The sequence below is a fragment of the Labrus bergylta genome, chromosome 14 (assembly GCF_963930695.1).
Source record: "Labrus bergylta chromosome 14, fLabBer1.1, whole genome shotgun sequence".
NCBI classification, from domain to species: domain Eukaryota; kingdom Metazoa; phylum Chordata; class Actinopteri; order Labriformes; family Labridae; genus Labrus; species Labrus bergylta.
This window is the reverse complement of record NC_089208.1, coordinates 5,127,114-5,153,291: the sequence shown is the minus strand read 5'-3', so window position 1 is coordinate 5,153,291 and position 26,178 is coordinate 5,127,114. Positions and strand designations below refer to the sequence as shown.

Below are 26,178 nucleotides of genomic sequence, written 5' to 3'. Positions count from 1 at the left end.
AAACCCTCTGTGCAGACTGATTCTCCCCTCTGTAACTCCCCTTCATGTAAATAAACTGTATTTTGTTAAAACACCTGCAATATGAATCTTTGGGGTCAGTGTCCAGCTCGTTTCTGTTGTTCTTTGTGCCCTGTTGATCAAAAGGTTTGGATCTGGATAAGAATATTTTATTTGGAAACCCACTTTTTTCTATCCATGTTCTGGTTATCCTGCTCACTTTAGTTCCTGCTTTCAACAGAAAAACTGGATCAGATCAACCTTATCCTGATACAGACTTTAAAAAGGAACCAAATCCAGATTAGCGGGCCTCTAAATGGGACTTGATGCTTCATCGTTCGTCCAAAGTGGACGCCAAAATTCACACCTCCCCAAAACATGTCTGTGAAGTATCTTGTTCTAAATCCACTGTGATCCTGTATTTGATCATGTCTATAAACCCCTCTATTTCAGCCCTGCTCAGAACAGGCTGTTTCTGTGTCTGTACCTTTAAATATGTAAATGAGCTGTGTCTGACCACGCCCCCTCTCCGGAAGGACTAGGGTGGCTCTGGCTTTCTCGCTCCATGTCCTATTGTTTACGGTGAGAAGGCAGACTCAGAGGTTCAGAACAAACACCTAGCTGTGAGAGTGTCACCCACCTGGGGGAGGGGCTACTGCCCTTTGTGATGTCATGAAGGGAAAATTTCCCAACGGCCTGTTTGAGCACACATTTTCTGAAAAGTGGACAAACCACGCAGATCAAATGTTAAAGAAAATACTGTTTAATTAAAAATCTTAATGGCTTAGGCATGACAACATGGCAACAAAACGAATAATGAGGATATTAAAAAGACAATAAATAAAATCATATTTACACAAGCAACAAAAAAAAAAGCAACAAAGAAGACAACTTTTTTTTAGTAGGCAAGTTCTTGTAAAGGCAAGTTACAATGATCACAGCACACTCATCATACAGCGGCTGAGTTTACCCAGTGACTGTCAAAAGTGTGAGTACGAGTGTGTGTTTGTGTTAAAGACAGCCGGGCCTCTGGCAGTGATTCAACACGGCTGGAAAACCTCGAGTGTTTCTTCACGCAGGTCAAGAGTTAGTCCCTGTCGGAGTGTTCAAACACCAAAGTCTGAAGCGGGCAAGATTTCAGTTTCAGTCAGAATTTAATTCATGCTTGACCATTTCCTCAAAAGAAGGGGCGATGTATTTCAAAACCCATTGTAAGAAGAAATCTGGATTACCACAGCCTGATCACAAAATCCTGAAAGGAGGGCGTCCCAACTAGCACGACAGGCTAATGTGCCTTTTAGTGTACGAGAGAGAGAGACGTGTTAGGATTCAGGAGGTGAGTGAATTATTGATCTGCTGCTGCCGAATGATTCCCCTTACGTAAGGCATTTCTCTTCACTATGCTGTTCAATCGTTTACATAAGTGTTTAAACAATACAAATAGATTAAAAAGTAAAATACATATTTAATAAATGTAACCTTTGAACTAATGAGATGATCACTGCGTGCAGAAGGGAACACTTTGCAATGCAGCGCTTTAAAAAAAAAAAAAAAAAAAAAAAAAAAAAAAGTTCTTATGTGCGGAGAAAGGGATCTAAACGCATCACTGAGACTTTTTTTTAATTAAACAAAAATGTTCAATATTCAGAACGAGACTTCATACTGCTGGAACGTAACATTTAGGGAGTGCTTCACCCATCTTCAGTATTAAGATACAAATCAGCCAATAAACAAGAAACAACAAGAAAAGTGCCGAGATGTCACAGTACATCGACATTCACACACACTGCTCTCTACATTTTATTTCACGCTGGAGAAACCTGGTTATTAACTAAAAGTATCTGATAGTAATAAATAGTACCACTTAATTTGAGGAATTCCTTTTTGAATTGTAGGAAAAACATCGTCGTTTTTTTGCAATCGCTAGACGGAAACATTTTCTAGAAAGTCGCCATTTCTGCATTTGGAGTGAATTTCCACGTTTATTCTGACGTGTGAATTTTCCAGAGTACAACAACGTTTCATGTCTCCTGCGATGTTTCCTGCAATGATGACACAACCTCATGTGGAGAACAAACACCAAACCTCTCTGTATTCTCTTAACTTTCTAAACTCACACGGTCAGAAAAAGAGCTCCAATAACAACCGGAAATTGGATTTTTCTTTTCGTTTATGTTTAAAGAGTAAAATGTGTCGAGCTTTGGTTCGTCTGCTATCGTGTGCGGGTCGTGTTTGACAAAAGGCACGTTGACGTGTTACTGCAGGAGTAAAAAGTGACCGTTCAGGGTTTTAAAGAATTGAACTCAAAACAGGATGCTTCACAGATGTTTGGATGTAAAAAGAGGAAATGTTGAAGTCTCTTCTTGTTTCTAAACTCGAACACTTTCACTGACCGGCACCTCAAGACAGTGAACGGAGCTTTTCTCTCGCTATGTGTTTGTATTCAGCACGGATAGTCCAGCAGGACTCTGATCAGACCCCCCGCTCTGCTCAGGACTCGCATCTCTTTTCATCTTGGCTCCGAGCGTGCTTCTGATCCAGTGGCTGGGGGTTTATATTAAAGAGAGGATGCTCTGACATTAGTGCTGATCAATGCGATCCTTTTTAAGTTGTTGATGCTTTTTTGCTCTCAAATAAAAAGATTAAAGCTCACGTTGATGCTCCAGGAAGAGTCCGAGCTACGTCCAGACATCTACACTGCTGCCATGTTTTTTTACAATGTGTGCAGAAAAAAAAGTCAGTCGAGAATTTTTAGAATTACGGTCAATTAAAAATCTAAAAATTGTAAAAAAAAATGTCAGCAAGTTTAATGTCTTCAAACACAATTTGATGCCTTTACATTTTTGCTTTTGTGCAATTAAAAAAATGTAACTTTAAATCGAAACATTGACAAACAGGAACTAGAAATTTGATATATTCAGTGAAAGAAACCGACTAAAACTAATCAGACATTCTAAAATCGATGAAGGTGAATTTTAAGGCCATCAAGAAATAACTGATTCATCCTTTCAATAAATCTTAAAAATAATATCCTTTAAATTTCATGTTGACTGTTTGAGAATCCTCACTTGACTAATTTTAGAATCTGGTTTGTTAACCGCTCAGGTCTGAGATAAATGTGGGACGTTTGGTGGATTATTTTTTCAGAATCCAGAGTTAGAAATGAGAGGGAGTGGATGGGCAGAGAGGAAGGTCGACTAACCCAAACTAAACAAAAATAATCAAATCTGAGTGTTGTGTTTAAATCTTATCCTTGGAGTGTTTCTGTTAAGAACGAGTCATAAGTTAGCAATCATTATGCATCCATCTCTGTGTGTCTTTAAACATCTTTTCATTCATTACATTCATCCCTGAATCCACAGAAAAAGAAACACACACCACCTTCTGGTTTGTGATCCAAAAAACCTAAATCTGATTTCCCAGTGACTCCGCCTGAACATGCTGCAGTCTTTTTGTTTCTGAGTGAGAAACTAGAAGAAGTAAATCAAGCGGCCTTTAGCGTCAGACCTTCGGGGATGACGACAGGCAATCGTGGAATTAAAACGAGAAAAGAAACTTCCTGACAATTGAGCCGTTAGTTAGTACTACACACAGCACAACACCTCATGAGAGTACTTAAACGTTACACGTGTTATTTCATCACAGAACCGCCATCGGACTGGAAATATGGAGTCACGTCGGACTTCTCAAATACCATCGAAAAAAAACAGAGCGAGCCACAGTGACGGTTTACGACGTGAAGCCCTGCGATACTGCACTGCGACTGAACATTCACATTCATCAGCATGAGCGCACACACACACACACACACACACACACACAGACACACAGACACACACACACACACACACACACACACACACACACACACACACACAGAGGCACACACGCACGCCACTGAGTAAATCACTAATGTCTGACCTAAACTCGTGTCGCTACATATTTGTTTCGAAACGCCACATTTTGCCAAGAAGCCTGTAAAGCACCAAACTGAATGGCTGCCAGCAGCGGGACGAGTTTTTTAAAAAACAAATAAACACAACAACACGATCCCTCTGCTGATCGGATCGCTGTAGCTTTAACGTTTAGCTTAATGAGAAAAAAAACAAAAAAAAACGTACTGAGACTGAGGGGAAACACCGCCGTAAGAGCAGCGGACCTCAGCGGAGTACAACAGGGATCAAAGCTCGGCTACAGAGAGCTCACATTACAAGGCTTTAATTCTTCATCTGCGCTGCGTTCAGGTCATATCGGACATTTCAGCCTCTACTGAGGAGCTCCTTAATTAAAATAAGAGATAAAAGATTTGTGTCCAGGAGGCGTCACACTCCTTCAAATCAAAAAAAAAAACTCAATCTCATATTGACGATTACGAGTAAACGAGCGATTTTGAGGCTTTTTGACTGCTTGGCGTTCACATATCGTATACAAGACGATCAAAGTAATACATTTTGTATGAAGAAGAAGTAATACCTGTTGCACTTCATTCATCGTTTGTTTGAAATGACTTTGGTGGAAGGTATTTCAAAGACTTGAACTTGCTGACGATTTAGATGTAAACTCATTTTTCCTGCGTCTTCTGATATGACTTGAACGCAGCGTTTTCTCCTCAGAGGAGAGCCCTGTGGCCCTGCAGGAAAAGTGCTCGGTAAATGCTTTATCCGTTATAATGGCACAGAGTGGAGACAGACAGAGAGGAAAGGGGGGGGGGGGGGAGCCTGGAGCGACGACTATGTGGCGATGTGCGCCGTCGAGGGGATGGAGACAAACTCGCGCAGGATGTTCTTGGCCGTCTCCAGGTTGTTCTGGGCGATCATCAGGGCTTTCTGGATGTCCTGGATGGAGTAGCCCTGAGACATCAGGCACTCGATCTCCCCGTTCAGAGCCAGGCTTCCAGTAGGAGGAGGAGGAGGAGGAGCAGCATGAGGAGCATGAGGAGGAGGAGTTGGGGACGCAGAGGAGGATGAAGAGGGACCAGGGAGGTCTGGTAACGGGGAGGAAAATTCACGGTTGGCAGGCCGAGGTCGACGGTCAGAGTTGGCTCGCCGTGGGAGAGGTTTAGGGGGGCGTTCAGGTTCTCCACCTGCTGCAAACATACCTGGAAACACACAGACAAGTACACAGAAGTTAATGTGGCAAACAATGTGTTGTGTTCAGGTACCCGAGGGAATATAGAGGTTATTTTTAGGCACCGTCACATTGACGTTAAGAGGTGTGCTTTTTGTGAAGCTGCAGACAGTACGTATGCAGCTTGTCTGATCGTCCTGCAGAAACTTTATGACGGGGCTTCTCAAAGTGTGGGACGCGGCCTGTGGGTCCCCAAAGACGGGCCACAGGAGGACCTCCACCAATCAGAACAAAACAAGGAATATCACTATACTGATGATTTAACCATAACTTAAACCCTTATGTGATTGGAAAGGTTCGTCATGACTGTACACGGACTTTGTTTTTAAATCAAGTTGTATTTTACTATCTGTCTTGAATGGATCTCTCTTGCCGTGATATCATATCGTCATGGCAATTCATTTACCCTCAAATTATTAAAATGCTTCAAAGGCAGCTTGATAAAAAGTTTGTCCTCTTCAGACATTTTTAAAAGACGGATGTGTTGACGCTGAGGAAAAAAACATTCCTACAGTCATTTCATCAAAGCAAAACATGTTGTTATCAGTTAGCTGAACACAAGCTAAGGACTTCACTCACACGCATACAGCCTGAGAACTAGCAGGTAAACAACACGAGTCCTTTGAATTAAATCCTCTTCCCAGCTGGGCCCTGTGGCATTTTTACCTCCAGATAGCAGACATTACAGAACACTGCGTTACAAATAGTAGAAACACGTACTGGCTTCTACTGGGCCGTCCAGGCTGAGAGTGCTGAAGGCAGAAGAGGGGCCGCTGATCTCTGACAGGGCTCTCCTGGTGGGGGCGGGAGGAACTACAGGCCGGGGATAGTCGTACTCATAAATGTCCTCCTCACTGCTCTCCTCCTGTTTGTCCTGGGACACCGCAGCCGAATGCTGAGGGGGTTCTGAAAAACATCATGGTTATGAATAACAGTTAGAAAACAGTAAACACAGGTCAGACTGTAAATATGAAGGTCACTACTTAGTGACCACAAAAGAAACATCTGTATGATGAACCAAAACTCAACACACCAGCTGAGGCGTAATCAGCAGTACACTGGCATTTTAAGCTAACCTGGTAACTTTGTCTAAATGACATAAAAGAAACAAAGAGTAGATCCATTTATCAAAACAGCAGAACTTAATACATTCACCACCTTGATAGCTAAAACAATACAGCATCTAATCAAACAGCTTTGGAGTTATCAGGAAGTTTCCTCTCTGAAAGTTCCTGAGATATTTCAATAATTCCTGGAGAAAATTCCCAAAAGTTTCTGAAAATTCTGGTGGACAATGAATTCAAGAAAGTTTTTGAAAACTCCATGAGAAATGTCCCTTGGGATTATTTGCAAAAGTTTGATAAAATCCTGAAAGCTTCAGACCGGTCAAGTTCCCTGGACTAATTCCTAAAGGTTTTATGAAAATTCCCGGGGAAAATTTCTGAAAATTATCAAGGAAATACCTGAAAATTCTGGGAAACATTTCAGAATTCTATTTGTACATTTTTTTAGGAAGATTTTTCCAAAGGTTTCTGGAAATTTCAAGAAAAAAAAAATCCTCAATTCCCAGGGAGAATTTCCTATTCAAAAATGTCGTTGTCTAATTCTGTGCAAGAAAGAAGTCCTTTTTTTTAATTTCCCCAACAAATCAGAGAGCTTATTCAAAATCACATTGATTCTACCAACAGTACATAATAAAGTGAGTTTGATAGCTAGGTGTAAAGTTACCTGTTTCAGACGTCTGTGGCGTCTCAGAAGAACCCGCCTGGGACTGAATGTTACACATCGACTCGTAGACTTGTGGATCCTCAGAGTCACTGTCGATCACCTCACTGCTGGGAAACAGAAATCATCACACTTTAATTATTTAAGACTCGTTAGTTGTGTACAAACCCACTGCTGCTCCTCCTCCTGCCTTTTGAAGGTTCACAGAGATAAATGCAGCTCACTTATGATTACAGAAGCATTTCTGTTCCTTCCTCCTCTCGTGTTTGAACACTTCACATTTATTTAATGACTTTTTCTTCTTCATCAGAGCAACAGGCTGGGTGAATTATGTCCCTCTTGTCACACATTGCCGTCTTTCACCTTCTCCTGTAATTTAAAGGAAACTAAGCTAATGTGAATAATAAAGTGAATATGTGTGTAAGAATGAGACAGGCATGGTGAAACAAACCTGAGGCTGCAGAGCCCTCTGGTGGACAGGAAAACAACTGCTGCTGCTCCATTTTTGCACCAGTTATTACATTAGTGTGCACCACCAGTTATCAGTGTTGCTGTTGAAAATGATTTAATTATATCTGCTGTGATATCAATATTAGAGTCCTTTGTTTGAAAGACATCAACTTGGTAAAATGAGAAGAAAGATCCACATCAAGTCTTCCCAAGAGAAGCTAATTATCAGATTAGTAGACTAGAATGATGCATCCACATGTACAAACTCAACTGTCAGCAGCTAAGTTGTACTTTTAGTTATGTGGGCCCAGGTGTTGACTTTATGTTTTGGCTTAGTTTAAATCTTCTGAATCATTGTTTCATAAATCATTAAGTCTGATAAACTTTAAGGACTGGCTTTTGTTGACCAATCAGCCAATCAGGAAGAATGAGTTCTGATCATTTTAATTTTATTTTCATCCCACACAGGTCACATTCAGGACACAACTAGAGCTGGTGTCTTTTGTTATTATTTCCCTGAATTGTTTGGCTTTATAAATCCCATTATCTTTAGAAGATAGGAAATCATCTGGTGCAAAGTTTTGCTCTCTAGTTGCCGACCTTTTCTCCCGACTGAATGACCTCCTTACCTAAAGTATAAGCGGGGACTTGGACAGCCTCATACGTTGGTGCAGTCTCCTTTGGTCTCTTTTATTAAGTAGTGGTTGTCATGTTTGATTCATATTGAATCATATAGCGTTATGCAATTGTTGAATTTGTTTTTATCATATATGTTCTTTTTCTTTTATGATCATTTAATCCATTTATCATTTAATTCATATATGTTGTTTTTCTTTTATCATCATTTAATCTTTTTATCATTTAATTCATATGTCATAACTATTTCTTTTTTTTGCTTTTACATATCCTGTCAATCATGCATACATCCGCGGTGCCTATGCACCTTCAGGCTAAGTGTGCCGTACTTTGAGCAAAACCACATACAAGCTCGTAGGTGTATAGCGTTTCTGGAATCTGCCTGGTTCACGGTCTTCAAGCCTTTTTGTTTAGGACATGTTACAATATGCATTAATAAACTGAGAGTCTTGTTTCTGTGTTTGCTGTAATCATCCCTGTTTTTATGTAACAACACATCTATATTAGCTTTTTCACACATGAACAAAACTGGGACTTTTCCCAGCCAGCCTCTTGGTAAAGTTTCTACAAGGAACCAGTGTGAGGTGATGTTTGAAAGCAAAGGGAAATATTTAGGAAAATTCAAAATGAGGTAGTGGCCACAGTTTCTATCCTGTAAGTCCAGTGTGACCAGTTTGATCTTTGTGCATGTAAAGAAACCGATTCTTCAGCTTTTCCGCTTACCACTACGTTCTTTTTGTTTTGTTTATACTGTGAATACCTTCAATTACATGCAGCATTGATATAAAGGCAAAAACTGTCTCCATAGCAACGACTCTCTTGTTTGTCTGCCATCTTGGATATGTGGTGAACGTGACTCTGACTCTGACTCTGACTTCCCAGACCTTCTCACATCACACCTTGCCTCCTGAGACCTCGGGCTTGAATGTAGTCGAGAACAGTTCTGAGCTTTAGTTTGAAAGGTGTCCGAATCCAAAATGTTGGATTTACTCCACACTGGGACACTTGTTGAGTACTAAATGATAAGAAACAGAACAGAGTTTGACCCACTTCATCACTTGGTGGTTCTCCTGCTTTACCTGACGTCGTTGTTGTGGTTGGCCTGCACCGGGGGAGGGGGCACCAAGGATCCAGCTATGACCCAGGGAGCACCAGAGGCAGGAAGGGAGGTGGGACTCATGTACTCGTTCTCCTCACAGTCAGACGACGGCCTCTCGCCGCTCGATATCGCTGTCGCCGGCAGAGACCTGAGAGTGCACAAACAACACAAAGCATGCTGGGATGTTCTCAACTTCCTCTTGTAGTTGTGATCTGACTCTCTCTCTATTCTTAAGACACCCCTAGTTGCCTTTTTTAAGTCAATGTCTGTATTGTACCGTCATGCAAACACAATATTAACAAAAAAGGCAAATTCTGCTTGTAATTTACATTTTTCCTTCCTCACATATTTTCCTTGAAGCGTGCCAGTGGTTATTATTCAAAATGTTAATAATCAGATCTAGTAGATGAAAGCTAACGATTCTAGATCATTCTTTTCTGAACTGAGAGACGAAGTCTTTTAATGCCTTGTTTTGTCCACAACCCAGGATGGAGTTAAGAGAACAGAAAATTTACACATAAATGTAGCAGAATCAAGTCTATCCTCTGAAAATAACTCTGTGAGTCATGACTGTCTACAATGAGTGTGACTCCAGAGTCCCACTGTCTGTGATGCTTTCCGAGCTTTTCTAGCCGTAGCTTCAGTTTGTTTACATCGCCAGGACGGCCGGCCGACTCCTCCCCTCGGGTATAGAAGTTGTTTAATTGAGGGAGTAGAGAAAAGAAGAATAACATACTGTACTCACTGCTTAACTGAATGTCAAGTAAGCGTTTTTTAGATCACTGTCATTTCAGGTAAATTTACATGCAGTGTGAAGCTACGAGCAAAATAAAGATCGCTAGCATTAGCATGCTAACACAACAATGCAGCTCGAGTTGTTTAGGTTTCATGCTGGTGCTCAAGGGCGACATCTGCTGGATCAAGAAGTCACATATTCTTCATTTAAGAAGCTGCAGTCTGAGAATTTAGACTTTAAAATTCAAATAAATAAATAATGATTAGACAACTATTTACATATTTGCTAATTAATTCACCAAGTACTTGACTCATCTTTGCAGCTTTAGTTATAGTCTGTCCAGGTGAATACAATCAGTATAACATAATCATCCTTAACTACAGTGACTCTATGCTAGATAAACTCTTAAATTCATGGGTCCAAATCTTAATTCAGTCTTTCCACTTTGTTATGTTTTCAGTCTAACTTCTGTAATGGAGCTCGTCTCTACTAATATCTCAGCAGCAGAGCTCTGTACCTTGCAGCCAGGCAGTAGATGGCGTTCGTGGCCGCCTGGGGTTTGATCCCCTCTCCGCTGGTGGTCCCGTTGCTCTGAGGGGTGGGGGACAGGGCCGACAGGGCGGTCTTGGATACCGGGCGGGGCACCATGTAGTTGGAGGCCCAGGCGGGCTGGTCCGGGGTGGAGGGCAGGGGTCTCCTCTGGAGTCTGGAGTCCTGGCCGAGCAGGGAGGGGCGCTCCGGAGGGGGGGGAGGCGGCAGCTCTCTCAGGGATGGAGGCAGAGGTAGAGGCTTGTCTCTGTGAGTGGCTGAAATCTGTGGAGAGGAAGGAAGGGGAGGCGGGGGTGAGATGTGGGGATACAAACTCTTGTAACCATCAACATCCACTCGCATGGTTTGTAGAAACTTGACCTCCAGATTAAGGTGAGTCTGCATGAGGTGTTCAAATGCATATTTAAAATAATCTTCAAGGCTAGCAGGATATGTGAGTGCATTACTGCAGAATTCAGAAGGCATCTGTTAAAACAAGAGTCCATCTAGCTTTAATTCATTAGAATACATATAAGCACTTAAAAACAAACTTTTCCTATGTCTGCCAGTCGCTCTTTATTATCAGAAAAGATTAATACATGAATATCCTGTATGTCTTCATTTTTCCTCACATGCTCGTGCACACATTGAGAGAGTTATCAAAGAAGAGAAGGGGAATCTGGAAGAGTTTAAAGTAGATTCATTGGAATCTACCTGACATCAACTCCAAATCCTCTACCTCTGGGTTTGAAATCTGTTTCTTACCTTGGGTGTGGCTCCCTGACTCTGTATGCTGTGCGAGCTGGAGGGTCTCTGCTGCAGGAGGTCCAGTCGGGGGGGCACAGGAGGTAACTGAGACACTGGAGAGGCTGGTCGCTCTACCTGCACGCAGATTTATATTCAGAGATGTTACAAGGCACAAAGACATTCAATTTAAAGTGTTCTTCTGTAATCTGATAGACGTCAGTATAACTCTAAAGGCTCACTCAAAAGTAGGCGACACAGATGTGCAACGGCCTGTTTAGTCAAAGAAAGGCTTAAAATGTAATCAGGGGTTCCTGACATATTTTAACCCTTTACAGTACAAGTGGTCATCTTACCTTGCTGCACGCCAGCCTGCTCATGACGAGGTGCTGGTCCTCCAAACGATCGTCCTCCTCATCATCGTTTCCAACAGCTTCTGCTCTGCTGGACCCCTGGAAACCAGCAAAGGAAGCCCCGCTGGCCTTTGGGTGGAAGGGGTCCACGACGATGGGCTCTGTGCCTTTAATCTCGCAGCGACAGAATGGGCAGCCCTGACCCTCCGATTCCTGATACAGACACACAGACAGGAAGTTTTAAATGAGAAGCCTTCTTCAGAGACACAAACACAATTTAATCAGTGCAGCCATATCATACTAAAACACTATTTAAGACAGAGTATTTAAAGTGCTGTGTAAATGTTTATTATGCTTTATTATTAAATTAAATTAAATTAAATTAAATTAAATTAAACAAAGAAACATGGAGAATTTATAGTTTTACATAAAATTCAGAAAGGAGGTTTTAACAGGAAACAGTGAGGCTTCAAAATAAAACAAGAGAAAATGCAAAAAAGGGGAAATTTAAATTCAGTTGCGAATATTTGACTGAAACCACAGAGAGTCATTTAAATAGAATGTAAACAGCAGGAAGTCAAAGAAAAAAATGTTTCCCATGTGACTGTGAGGGTTTATGCAGATTCTAAAAAAAAAAACCAATGTACTAAAACTTTACAACTGGAGAAGTCTCACCTGCCAGGCCGTCAGACAGGACGTGCACATCAGGTGTCTGCAGGGCTCGATCTTCACGTCCTTGTCGTTCTCTGCACAGATCTTACAGAGCTGGAAAGTGGAGCCCATCTCACAGTACAGCTCGTACTGCTCCTGCAGGGGGAGGAGGAGGAGAGGAGCACAGGCTGTTTATATACAACGATCATAATCACCAGGATGTACTCAACCGTGAGATGTTATAAATTCATGATTTATCGACTTATATTTTTGTCTAGTTTGTATCCAAGTCTACTTCAGTCAGGTAGTAAAATTGTAAATGTCCTGAATATAACAGTAAAATAATTCTTATGCCTGATTTAGTTTGTTTACAGTGAAATGTTCAGAATGTTACAGCAACTAAAACATCTTCCTGTGGCAAAAGGAAAGGGTTGAATGTTCAGAGCAGTTTGGCACAGAAACTAAACTAGGCCAAACCTGAGTAACTTTGATGTGATCCTGTGGTGAAGGTTCACAAAGCCCTGTAAGGTCGGGGTTCTGCGCACGACCGTCTGGGAACAGATAGCTACAGAACAAAACACACAAACAGGTAAGTATTAGTACACAAGATGTATCATTAAGCCAAACAAACAAACAAAATATGAAGAAAACTGAGTACACTTTAACTCTGTGTAGCTGAAGGAAACTGCAGTGGATTGTAGTAATCTGAGTTTATCACACTAGTTAGTTTTATTCAGGATTAGAGCAGCAACCTCTCTTTAATTCTGCACTGTAAAATAGACATTTTCACTAAACACCTTCCTGCACAACAGTAGTTTCCCCAGTTTACTCCTCTTGCACACATTTCTATACAAACCTTTAGTGTTTCATCTTGACTGTTTTTCTCCTGCAAGTCTCCTGACACTAAGAGTACTGCTGTTCACTAGCTTTCTACTTTGATGTTCTTCCTTTTTTGCACAGAAAAAAACCCACCAAATTAAATTCCTTGTATGTGTGAACGTACTCGCATTAAACCGGATTCTGATTCTCCCGTGAATGGCGATCACCTTCCAAAGCTCACATGAAAGTATTTTAATTTATGCAGAAATTTTGCAACAGAATGAACGGATACACATTTCTATTTTCTCTGACTGAGCGAAAGTCTTATTGACACAACTCAGATGACGAGCAAAGCAAGTCCCAGACTCACAGAGGGCTCATTTAGAGTGGGGCAGAACTGAATAAAAAAGGAGTTAGCGGACTATTAATGTAATAAATCTTACAACGATATGCTCTGGGGTTGAACACTGTCTTCCATCAGAGATAGATGAAGGCTTTGTACATCAGTCTGACTCTTTAAGTCTGCAGCATGACTCTGGCCTATTGTTCCCTTTTTCAAAGAGCTTAAATTACAGGCATTTTTGTGAGTTAATTTTGAAGTTTGGTTTGCTTCCACCAATGCAAAAAAAAAATGTTTACGCTTATGTTCTGTAAACTCCATTATCAACGTGGTAAAAGACAATCAAATCCTTAATATGCCAAACTTGTTTTAGCAATCTCTGATCTTTAAAACCCTTCCAAAGAGGCATGAATGACATCTCCCAAAATGTATAAATCAGTGCTTTGACACTGTGTCATAGTGGGACTCACAATCCCTCTCTGTATCCATCAATGAGTGCTTGGAAGAGTGGTTTGTTATGGGGGATGGTCTGCAGGATGTTCCCATCAGCTGTCACGTAGCCGATCGCCCACTGGCCAAGCCGAGTGCAGCTCAGCCTGAAGATGTAGCTGAGAGGAGGAAAAGAGAATCAACAAACAGTACGAGAGGACGGCTTTTCATTTCCACAAAGTGATTAATGCTTTCAGGAACCTCAACGTGCACCTGTTAGGATTCATCCAAAACTTCAGATTCAATCAAAGAAACAGCTTTTTAAGGGTGTTTTAAGTTTTGCATATTTGTGGTCCAAGCTGAAGTCTTTTAAGAGTTCAGAAGTGTATTTTATGTTTTGTTCAGTCACAGTGCTCGTCAGTGTCTCACCTGCCAGGTTTGTGGATGAACCTGTGTAGTCGAGCCTTGACCTCGTCGTAGGTTAGGAAGGCCATATAACCCGGATGTGTGACTGCCAGACTGTTCCAGTTCCTCAACAAAGACGACCATGGCTACACAAACACACAAAAGTCTCCATGAGAGAGCAACTAGTGGCACTACAGAGAATCCACAAATCACATTCCTGACACTGGTTTTACATTTCTCCACTTAATGACAGCTATGGTTACATGTCAAGAGATACAGGACTGTGCCAGCTAAGGCCGGCAGGAAGAAGACTACAATGAAAAACATAGCTAGACACCATTTTCAAAACAGATCTAAAAATGCTTTATGAGGAGGAGAAATTCATTCAACAGGATCTTGAGAATACAAACAAGATGACTTTTCTTAATTATACAGGGTCTCTTTAATTAATATTTCACAAAAATAATCAGCAGTGATCCCCCCTGTAAGATCTGACTTGCATGTCACTTGTGATATCCTTTTTTTGAGAACTCAATCCTGGATTTTCATAGGCTTGCAGCATGAATCTTTAATTTGTTCCATCCTGACAGCAAACTTTGAAAAACTCTTAAAACTCTAAATATTTCTGCTTTTAAGTAAAGTGTCATTCTGATTTTCTTTTCTGAATTACTGAATGTTTTATTGAAAATGCATCAACAGGGTGCACTGCCGTTCAGGGCCGAACCTGGAAGAGCCTGGTGAAGATGTCGAACTCAAAGACGGAGATGTAGTCGTTGCAGGTGAGGTCGATGGTGGACTTGAGAGCCATGGCCTCCAAGCCCGAGCTGATTGGGTGAAACTCGTGGAGAGCCTGACGAAATGTCCTCCATGGCACTATGGTCCTACAGAACAGGGCACAGAGTTCAGTTTGAAGACCATGTGTCGCAGGGGTGGTGATAATATTGATATTTTAATTATTTTTTATTAATTAATTTAAGTTTTCCTGTGACTCCCACCACTAATACATTGTGTCCACCAGCTCAGAATCAAAGCTCCGATATCAAACAGAATATGTGTGAAAAGATGTTTTGAATTACTTCTGATAAAATGTACGTGACAGAAACTTTAGAAACTTCCTTAAACTACAGATACAAAATGTCAGAGTTCAGTTAGCAAGCAAACACCTGATTCTGCACGATCACATGTTTCTCTTCTGACACATTTCATATTTGACTCACTTGTCCCCGAATGACCTTCTCCAAAATTCTGCCGCATCAGCTTTGGTGATCCTGAAGTTGTCGCCCTGAAATAAGCCATTGGGGAAGATGGCTTTGAGCTCTGCAAGCATGTGACTGAAGATCAGAGACAGCTTGGTGAGGTTTCGCCTGAGTGACACGAGAGAGAGAGAGAGAGAGAGAGAGAGAGAGACACACACAAAGACAAGTTAGTGACGGTTATTAACAAACCAGGACTTCATATTTGATCAGAAAGATTAGAGTATGTGATTACCCATTGCTTTACAAGGCAAATCATATTGAATTAAAGTGTATCTTTACTATTCGTTCACCCAGAACTCCACAAACCTGACACACAGAACAACTCAAATGTTACTGAACAAAACACTCACACACAAACACACACATGTAATCAACAAAATACATTTCATTTTCCCTTAATTCAGTTCTGTTCCTCCCCGTGCTCTTTTCTCTGTTTTTATTATCATTTAATTTTTCTGTTAAAGAGGACATATTCTCCCCTCTTCCACCTTTTCAAACAGACCCCCTGTGGTCTAAATGAAACATCTGTGCTGTGCTTTGGTCAGAATATAACATGAATCAAGCACCAGAGGAGGTTTGTGACCCTGTATAAACCAGCTCTCTCAGAACGCTCCATTTTGGTGTGTGTGTCTCTTTAAATGCAATGACCCGCCCCCCTCAGTTTTCCCAGTAGACATCACTCCTTTGCTAGCAAGAATAAAAATGGCAGACCTGCTCAAAAGTTTTGCTCTATGCTGAAGGTGGAGTCCATGGGTGGAGATATCAGGGAAGGGGAGGGGATTTTTTTTAACCAGAATCCCACTGTGACATCACAAGGAGAACAAATTTGAAAGGGAGCATTTTTCTCTGTGTTTTAAGACTTATGCAGACCACAAACGAAGGACTGGGTGGATTTATTTCACATTTTGAAATAATAATAATGTTCAAAAACACTGTACAAGTTTTTATAATATGTCCCCTTTAAAGTATTTCTGCTTCCAGACTTACCAAATGTATCATTAACATTAATTTATCATTCCAATCTTTTTTTGTTTGTATTCTGTCAACAGCCTCACTGTCCAGCTTTCCTCCTTTTTTAAAAATTCAGTCTTTAATGAATCTGCTTTATCAATAAAAAAAGATATTTAATTTAGTAGACACTTTTGTCCAAAGCTACGTACATCTGAGAGTCAATACAACACAAGCAAGGACTTAAACAGGACAAAACAACATCAGGAAGTGAAAATGAAGAGCTTCAGGTCTGTTTGGATACAGGTGCTGACAGGCAGTGCACAGACTGTGGATATCAACAACATCCAAAGCTGTTACTTGATACCATCATCATAGATATTCTACACCACATCAACGTCATCCTGGATGTCATCATCATCGATATCAACCTCATCATCGTCACATGATGAGCATAAATGTTCATGAAAGAGCTGGGTCTTTAGCTTCGTCTTAGTTGGAAAGGGACTCTGCAGATCCAATCGAGGTTGGTCATTTATTCATGTAAATTCTTATTTTAATATCGGAGTCTGAGGGTCTGACGTCAAACCAAAACCCTTTCTAAAAAAAACTCAATCAAAAAAGAATCCAGTTTCTTGGTCGAAAATGTTGTAGAGAAAAACCTTTATAAAGCTGATACATATATAACTGTATCTCACTTACATTTTCGGTATCTTTTCAAGATTAAGCTTCATATTTGCTGACCAGCTTGATACATGTCCGCATTAATGTCATTGCAGTCTTAACATCTCTGGTTTACTGACTGCTGGTTGAAAAAAACGAGACATGGAAAGAATTTCAACTTTTGGTGACCAGATCTTTTCCACTTTCTCTTTAATTTTGAGAGATGTAGAATAAATCCTAATTTCACAATAATCACATTATGAGCATAGGCAATAAAAACGGATATAGCCTCATCCTCACAGTAAATAATACAATAATGATTTATGTAAAAAAGCAATTCCTTCGTAATCAACTTTTGAGCTGTACTATAATGGCCGTTCTTTCACACCACTGTAAAGCAGTAAGTTGAAGCACATGCTAGTCTTTAGATTCCCTCGGATCAACTGCTGCAGATTAGGTGGTGAAGAAAAAAACTGCTGCTTTTTGGATCGATTTGGATTCAGGTGAAACATGTTTCAAACATCAGTAATGAGTAACACATGAAGAACAGCAGACAGACATAGAAACTAAAAGTTGTACTATTAAGATTCAACCCAAAATCAGCATCACAATATGCAAATCGCATGTTTCTCATATCATGCAGGTCTAGTAAATGTACTGCCAAAACCCTTTCCCTGAAAATAATCTCTAGATGCAGACATACACCGACTTGTCTACTCATATTTACAGAAGTAATGGCCGAACATTTGCAGGTAGGTTTTGAAATAAGACTCTATTTTCAGCTAAAGGGAACACAATGTTTTCTACTTGAAAATTAATTTACATGTATGGATTAGCGTGACTGTTTTAGGGGGAGAAGGGCATGAAAATGACACGACAATCAAACAGAAACCAGCTGGCATTGGGCTTAAGTCTTATAACATTGGACTTCTGGTATGGTGCATTAACCGAGTCAAAGCCTTTTTTTTCCCTCAACTTTACACCTGGTTTTATTTATTATTTTCACACGCATGATGAGGTGCAACATGGTTTACCAGGAACATCTTCATGATTCACAATTCTCTGAAACTTTAAACTGATGATTCAGTCGCTATGTCCGATCTTCACAACCCCCAGGAGGCCGATACATCTGCTAACCTTCAAAATAGTTGTTGATTCAGAGAATCTGTGAGGAAATGCTTGATACAAATCGGAGGGCGACAGAGGAAGGAACTTTCGCTTAGTAATGGATTTCTGAGAAGGGAGAGGAAGTGGATGTGATTGTGACAGTTTAATCGGGACTGTATCAGACATTTGAGTGATTATACTTCTGCTCTGCCTTTTGACAGATGATGCTGTTTGTGTGTGTGTCATCACAGGGATGGAAAGTCTGAAGAAACTTCTCAGCCGCCAAATATGGACATGTAGTGTTTTCTAAACGCGGCAGAGAAAGAAAAAAAAAAAAAGCTGACAGAGCAGAATCTTTCCGTTTCTTTCTGTGGATATAGTGGTTAGCTGACCTGCTTAAAACCCACACATGCACTGTAATTATGTCAGTGGGTCGCTGCCAACTTTGTGTCGGCCAAATAGAATAATGGCAGTTTGAAACGAGGCCACTGCAGTACTATGAATGAGTTCTTTCGCTTTGTTTCTACGTTCCGTTTATCACAGCCTTATTGAAATAACAGAAATGGACAGAGGACTTTTCTTAGCTTCAAATTGTTTTGCTTGGAGGACGATGTTTTACTTTACTTTTAAACAAAACAGACTGGATGTGTGCAAAGCTTTTCAATTTACAGAGGCATGCTTATCCTTTATCAACCAATTCTGAGGGATCATTCTGAACTGCAAACCACATAATCCCTGATTAATTCACTCTTAAGACCATGCTGCTTGTAACAGAGGTAGCTTCAGGCAACAGTGATATCACCAATTAAGGGCAGGCTTGTACAATCGTGATCATCAGCCAACTCAAACAATGTTGATCCTGATGATCTCTGTAACACCTGTCAGTTATCAAACACTTCCCCTGTTTCACAACTTTTTTAAGCAAACTGCTTTTACAGCCTTCTTTAGCAACAAGGAGGAATGACATTTCATCCGGATATATACGACGCCTACCTAGGCTGGGAGTTCTCCTCAAACATCCTCTCCTTGGCCTCCTTGAAAAGGCTCATGGTCTGCTTCGTCTTGTTGATCAAGTTCTCCATGACCACGCGGAAATACTCGTTCTCCCCCAGGATCTCCATTTTGCCCTCGTACCGGGACAGGATGGTGCGCAGGTGCTGGTAGGTATCAGGCAGCAGGTCCAGGATGTAGGGCGGGCTGTTCTTTAAAGCCACCTTGGGGTTCTGGCACAAACGCACCACCTGGATAGGTGACAAAAAAAGGGCCTCAAGTTAATATTAAAGAACAACTTCAAACTTTACAAGTCTTAGAAAACACAGTGGGGCTCCCATGTGTTCAACAAAACTAGTTCCCCCTTTCTAAATATCAGTCCTAATGTATTGATCTGAATAATAAAAGGTCTGCTTTTAGATTTAAATGCTGGTTTATTTAGATTATTATTGAGAGAATTAACTCCTAAAATTGGCCTGAAGGGACCGACAACAAGAAGACATATCAACCTTTTTGGTAATGTCAAAAACACTTTGCTACAGAGTGACGCTTCTTATATCTCATAAAACATATTTGGCTGAGAACAGACAGAGTAAAACAGTCGATGTTTATTTTGGCCTGCAAGTTACTAAATCACGAACTGATGTTATTAAGCAACATCTGATTGCAGCAGCTGCTCTATTTGTGTAAGACAGAAGAAGAAGTGGTTTTTCTATTTTATCGTCTAAGCTAAATCTAAGTTTGACAACCTGGCAGTCAGAACAAAATCATTTTTCAAATATACAGCCTTCAGCTGTAGTGAAATGCTTGAAGTGCAGATCCTGCGTGCGCTACAGAAAAGCAAAACTAACAAACTGAGGTGGACACAACACGTTTCAGTACAGTTAAGCTGAATGCAAATATCTGGACATAAGAGTCTCTTTCAGACTTCCCCGAAACACCCCCACAAAGTCTGCTAGTGCTGAGGATTTTCCAAACCCACAATTCCTTCCTTCTGCAAGGGCCCTAAAGTAGACCTTCTGCTGACTCTCGGAAAATCCGACCAGGATGCAGACTTCATTGATTTAATTACCCACAATTCATAAAGATATGGAGCTACTATGGTCCAATCCACTCTTCACCTTAAAGCCAGATCAGAGATGCACTGATATCTAGCATGCAGTGTGTGAGTCCATGAGAGCTGGAAATAGAGTTTAAAAAAAAGGAATGGTATTGATACATCCAGGGTTACATTGAAAAAAACTCCAGCTCTTAATTACAACAAACACACCTCCAGTGAGTTTCTTTTTTCTACATTTAGACAAGCAATCAAAACTTATATATGTGAATCTGATGTAACTAATTTGATATTCTTATGTGGCTATTTGACTAAAATGATAAACATCACTTCAAAAGGTGAAAAAAAACATCAGCCTGAAGCCGGATGTTGTCACTAACAGATCAACTTTCTGATTTCAGTCCTGGCTTACACTATGCACATTTGGTAAACAGCTGGAGAACCATGTCATAGATATCATCAACATATCCTGATGAACTATGTCCAAGTCCCACAGGAGAGAATGAAGATAAACAGACTCATGGATCAGTACGCTCATCTCATGCGTTTGATAATTTGACAGTAGGGCAACCCCTAACCTGCAAACTATCAGGGGGAACATGCTTCAAAGTGTGAGTCTGTTGACCCCTTCACACATTAACTCCTGACAATTTCAGGAAGAAAAATCGTCTCAATGTCTGGACGAATCTGTTTGGACATTAGTGTTCAAACTTGCTCACCACCCAGACATCGTTGGGAAATCATGAGTACAGATGGTGTGGCGGTTAGGTCGTGCCCACGGATCAAGGATTTCTTTATTATTTCTGAGGGGCAATTTGCTTTACAGGCAGCAGTACCACACAAACCATCACACAGACTATAGAAGAAAATAAAATAAGTTGTGGATACATCAGAAAAAAACACTAAATTGATTTAAAAAAGGGCAGCAGCATGAATAAATATCAGAAATAAATGTCTCACTAATGGCGGTCGGGACAACAGTCTGTTTGTCCTGCATGCCAGAGGGGTGTATCTGCTGACAGCATGAACTCCTTTGGGTTCATCAAGGACAGACTGGACTCTTTTAAGGGTCCTGAGTTTGAATACAACAGCCAAGTCATTAAGAGTAGTGCCTGCAAGTTTGCAGCACATTTTAACAATGCCCAGCAACCTGTTTTTTTAATTTTTCAAATTAAGTCACCGATGAAAGCAAATAAACAAGAAGGCAAGAACAGGCTCAGTAAAACAAGAACTACTTTTAAAAGACTATTTACATTAAAAGTATGCAGCTTACGATACAAATACATTCTTTGATTTTCTGCAGACAGCATCCACCTGAGGCTCAAAGGTCAGCGCGTCATCCTCAACACTCCACAGGCCGCCCATTGATCACTAAAGGATTTATTCTTTTAACAATCCACCGCCATTTCCATTAATGTCCAAAAAGGATGACTTGCATTAGTCTATGAAATCCATTAAATCAGGGCCATGAGGGTCATCGTTAGAGAGCAGCGAGACAATGTACGGAGGCTGTAGTCCTCCGAGGGGGCGGCCCGGGTTTCAAATCTGACCTGTGGCTCCTGTCCAGCATGTCATGATGCCCCACTCTTTCCACTGTCCTACCAAATAAAGGCTTAAAGTCCCAAAAAAAACATTGTTCTACTCTGGAAAGTAACAGATCAAAATAAACTTGCACGTGCATTCTGTTGGACAAATATTGTAATGGCAATGATTCCAAATATCTTCAAAAAGAGCAGGCTTCAGACTCACACGGTTAGAAGGTGTAGAGATTTGGATTGCGTCATTGTAGTTTTTCCAATACCCCACTTAAAGACGGACTTTGTGTGTTGAACTTTTGCACATATCATAATATAGTAACACACTGAGGTAAAGGCGTAATAAAAACGTATTAAATGTTTTATTGAAGTCATTAGTCTATCCTATCAGCAGCTTTTATATCATTGCAGCCTTATGGCCTTGCAGATCTGATATGATTACCATCATTAGGGTAAACACTTCACTGTGTATACATCTAAAAATGCTCACAGGATCAGTCTGCATGTCCAGAGGCTGGACACAGGGATTCAGCTGAGGATCAAATTTTTGATCTGCTTTATTCAAGCTTATACTGATCCATTCAAATATGGCCACATACCACTCCTTTAGAATTAGCTCATGACATCTCTATCATTATTTGATAAGTTAGTTGATGAAATGATACGAGGTCATTTAAATCAAAAGCGATGATCTCCTCTAGAGCTTATTCTTGCTTACAAATTTTCATGGTAATCCACCAAATAGATTATGAGCTATCGTGGCTACATTAGGACCCCTGTCCCAGTGATGGCTCTGGAGGGGAGGTCAAAAGGTCGTCAAAAACTAGGAAAACTCTGTCACAATTACACTAAATGACTGCCAAACTTTCCTTTTAGGGACTCATAGACATCAGCATCTTTAAAGCTTACAAGTGGAGTCTAATTTTCATAGTTTGGCGGCTGTGGCTCAGTTGGTTGAGTCGGACATCTCTCGAACCTGAAGGTTAGGGGTTCGATCCCCAGCTCCTGCAGCCACATGTCCGATGTGTCCTTGGGCAAGACACTTAACCCTGAATTGCTCCCGCTGCTTCGTCAGTGTCTTATGAATGTGTATGAGTGAGATTAGTTACTTCTGATGGACACTTTACAAAGCAGCCTCTGCCATCAGTGTGAGAATAGGCAGGTGTAACGTGGTGTCAAAGAGGTTTGAGTAGTCAGAAGACTAGAAAACAAGCTCAAATCCATTTACATTCTTTCTATCTGTTATAATAACACTGTACTTATATCTCTTTAAAAAAAGACTTTCTGAGATGTGGCAGCTTTCACATCTGTCATGTTCTGTTCACTAAACTGATGTGTGTTGGGGACTTTAGTAAAAAACAGGAAGGATGAGAGTGGTTTTTTTTGTTTGCACAGTGGTATAAATAAACTGTGTGAGTGACAGGCTGTGGACTTTAATGTTTACTCTGCTTCACTACATGACACGTATAACAACTTTTATAACCAAGATGGGATGCATGGGAAGTGGCCGAGTTTGGAGATGTAGCTAAATTAGCGGGACTATTATCACATGTATGCTACAAAATGCAACAACTTAACGAATTAATGTGAACACTTAAAAAAAACACAGAAACAAGGAAATGTTTTTTCTCACATAGATTACGTGACGCTACATTTCTCACAATAATCCAATCAAACAACTGTGTATTCAGTGATAAGTTATCTTAATACGACTTCACTGCAAAGCCATAAAGACTTTCAGTATCAAACACAGCTCGTCTGACACCTGACTAGAGCATTAAAACTTCCATCATCAAAGTGGATCAGTCAGCGCCATGTGTGACGTGAGAGAAAACATCACACGTGTAAGGTGTGAACGAGGCAACACAGCTGCCTCTTTGCACAGCACGCTGCACAGGCATGCAACGTTATTATTGTACGGCCTTATCAGATGTCTTTCTCTCTTCTTCCTCCAGCCCTCCTGAATTAATCTTCTGTGCAAACGCTTGTCTCCTTCGTCTCCCTCTACTTTCTGCTCTCCTGTCTGGCTCGGTTAAGATTGTGCAAAAGATAAAAACCAAAGTGACAGTCGGCAAGGAGTGAAAGAAACGTTAGCCTGATTCCGTAAAGAACAACATATCTATTTTGATCTAAAACCAAAAAATATGGAGTCGCTCTCCAGGAAACATCATCACTGACATCACTGACAACATGATCAACAGATTAGCAAAACTGTGACCTCTTTAACGATAACTTGTCCTAGTTAGATGATGCATCAGGGACACCATCACACTCCAAATTTGGGGGGTTTTCATCTCCACAACTTCAAGCTGATATGAATGCAAAAAAACAAAACAAAAAAATAGTATAATAGCAAATCTTAGAGAAGCCAACATCAAATAAACTTTACCCAATTGGAGGGAATTTCACGTTTTTGCAGCAGCACAAAAGTCACAGCAAAGTGAGACTTTTCAAATGACAAATTAGAGTAATAATACTCACACTATATAAACCTTTTACTTATAAAAAATGGAAAAAAGGACTTTCAACGGGTTCTTGTTGCATGAAATCTGCAAAAGAAATGGTCAAACACACCTGGATATGTAGCGCCGTTATACAAATTAATTATTGTATATAGAAACATCGCTCAGCTCAGTATAGAACAAGGAGCTGCACAGATGAGACCAAACACATGTGAATTAAAAGTAAGAGTTAAATCTATGTGGATACAGGGTTGTCAACATGTTGGATACTCCATATAAGTATGCATACAATGTGTGTTATCTGAAAGTTTCAGAATCAAAAAGTACAGAAACTTAACCCAAACTTAAGCTTTAGTGTATTTGACAGTGTGTGTAAAGGAGTTTGCAAGCATTTTTTTGGGGGGGGGATTAAAAGAAATTAGCAAATGTTGGGGGCCTTAGTTACATGTCTGTTGCCATGGCAATCGAAACAGATATTGATATCGTTAGAATATCTATTGTCATGACAACCCTAACTATAAACATTATAAAAGCTAGGTTATAAGTCAATTAGAAACAAGTGTTTTTTTTCCCTATAATGATGTAGAAAAAGAGGAAAGTGTCAGTGGAAAATGTTTCTGTGGAGCAGCTGAAATAAAACATCTTTCAGTTCCGTTTCTTTCTATTTTTAACAACCCAACACTGTCTTTACCTTATCCATGAGTTTCCAGCATTTCTCCACCATTTTCTTATCGACCACTGCAGGTTGGTGAGGCTGCAGAGGCTGCTGGTGGGGCTGAAACGCGTCCTTCATCAAGCCGATGAGCCCGGCGCCCCTCCTCGGATTTCCGGCCATTAATTCGGTCGGCGACCGGGGGTTAGCCCCGGGGCTGAGGTTGACGACCAGAAATTGTTCTTGACGCGTTGTTCCAACCTGAACAAGCCGCTGTGTTTCAGCGCCCTGTCTGTCCTCGACACTGGGTCTAATTTGTCATGCAGAGAGGCTGTTCAAGAGCAGAACAAAAAAGGCTGTGTGTACACGAAGCTAGCTAACAAGCTACATTTGAAAAGCCTCTCTCAGTGTGATTCCGTCGCCTGGTAAACGCCGCTGACATTTCACGTTATGTTGTTGTGTCTGCTTGTCTGATATCCGGCTATCTTTTCCCGACAACGGAAAGTTGAAACCCCCTGAGAAATCAACCCGGCTTATAATAAACTCGGGGTGTTAATAAGCCTCAGAGAGCGATCAACAAACAGGTTACAGAAGCTCCAGCAGACAAGAGTAAACAAGGATGTCCGCCTGAGCCCTTCAAAATAAAGGTCGGGTCAACGAATTGGCAAGAAAGGTAGCTTTATTTATTTGTTTAAGTACAGTCAATTGCACTTTGAATTGCCTTGTTGCCGAAATGTGCTATGTAAATAAACTTGCCTTGCCTAAAAACAGAATGCTTCACATAGATGTATAGCTTCTGTACAGTTTATTTTAAATCACTTAGCTGTTACTACAACTTATTTATTTTTTACTTTTTTTTGTTGTTGTACTTTTTTACTTTTTTTTTCTTATAATGCTATTCTATTTTATATATAATTTTTACTTTTTTTTGTAGAAGCTGGACTCAGGGAGAAACGCACAAGAATTCCAATGTACCTGCACCGTCCTGTACCTGTGCAAATGGCAATCAACATCTATTCTATTCTAGATCAAAATTAAATGAATTGAATACAATATGTAAATAATAATAACTGTATTTATATGGCACTTTTCAAAAACAAGTTACAGAGCTTTACAATTAAAACAAGCAAAAATATTAAAAACAAATGAAATGTAGAAACAAATGTACAAATATTAATTATTGAGCTGTGGAAAAGGGGTAGGATTAAATAAGTTTTATACTTCTTCCTCCTCCTTTTCAGGCATATCAATTGAATATATGTAATTTTCTTTTTCTTTTTTTGTGAAATAATTTGAACTTTGTTTTTTGTTTATTGTATTTTCGTGCTTTTCATTTTGTTTTGTATTTTTTACATGTTTGATTTTATTTTATATGTCTGAAATAAATTGAATCAGTCAATCAAAATTTATGACTAGTAAAACAAATAATTAGGGCGTTAAAAAGGTATTTTGACTGATGACCCTGATGA

The 26,178-nt window shown here is 40.3% G+C and overlaps 1 protein-coding gene across 2 annotated transcripts; it reads right to left on the bottom strand.

Moving 5' to 3' along the window:
- Nucleotides 1-744: 744 nt before the first annotated feature.
- On the bottom strand, nt 745-25,302 carry LOC109988924 (E3 ubiquitin-protein ligase CBL). Of its 2 annotated transcripts, none has more exons than XM_020640533.3 (15): nt 24,749-25,302; nt 19,007-19,254; nt 15,257-15,403; nt 14,764-14,920; nt 14,064-14,185; nt 13,676-13,813; nt 12,524-12,611; nt 12,071-12,202; nt 11,399-11,608; nt 11,064-11,180; nt 10,288-10,583; nt 9,015-9,182; nt 6,853-6,956; nt 5,845-6,030; nt 745-5,095 (listed from the first exon to the last, which is right to left on the bottom strand). In XM_020640533.3, exons 1-15 carry the CDS (start codon nt 24,890-24,892, stop codon nt 4,728-4,730), a joined length of 2,625 nt encoding a protein of 874 aa, XP_020496189.1. In that variant the 5' UTR covers nt 24,893-25,302; the 3' UTR covers nt 745-4,727. The 2 variants fall into 2 exon arrangements, with proteins under 2 accessions (XP_020496189.1, XP_020496188.1); XM_020640532.3 differs by having other exon boundaries at nt 6,853-6,959; nt 24,749-25,301.
- Nucleotides 25,303-26,178: the final 876 nt, after the last annotated feature.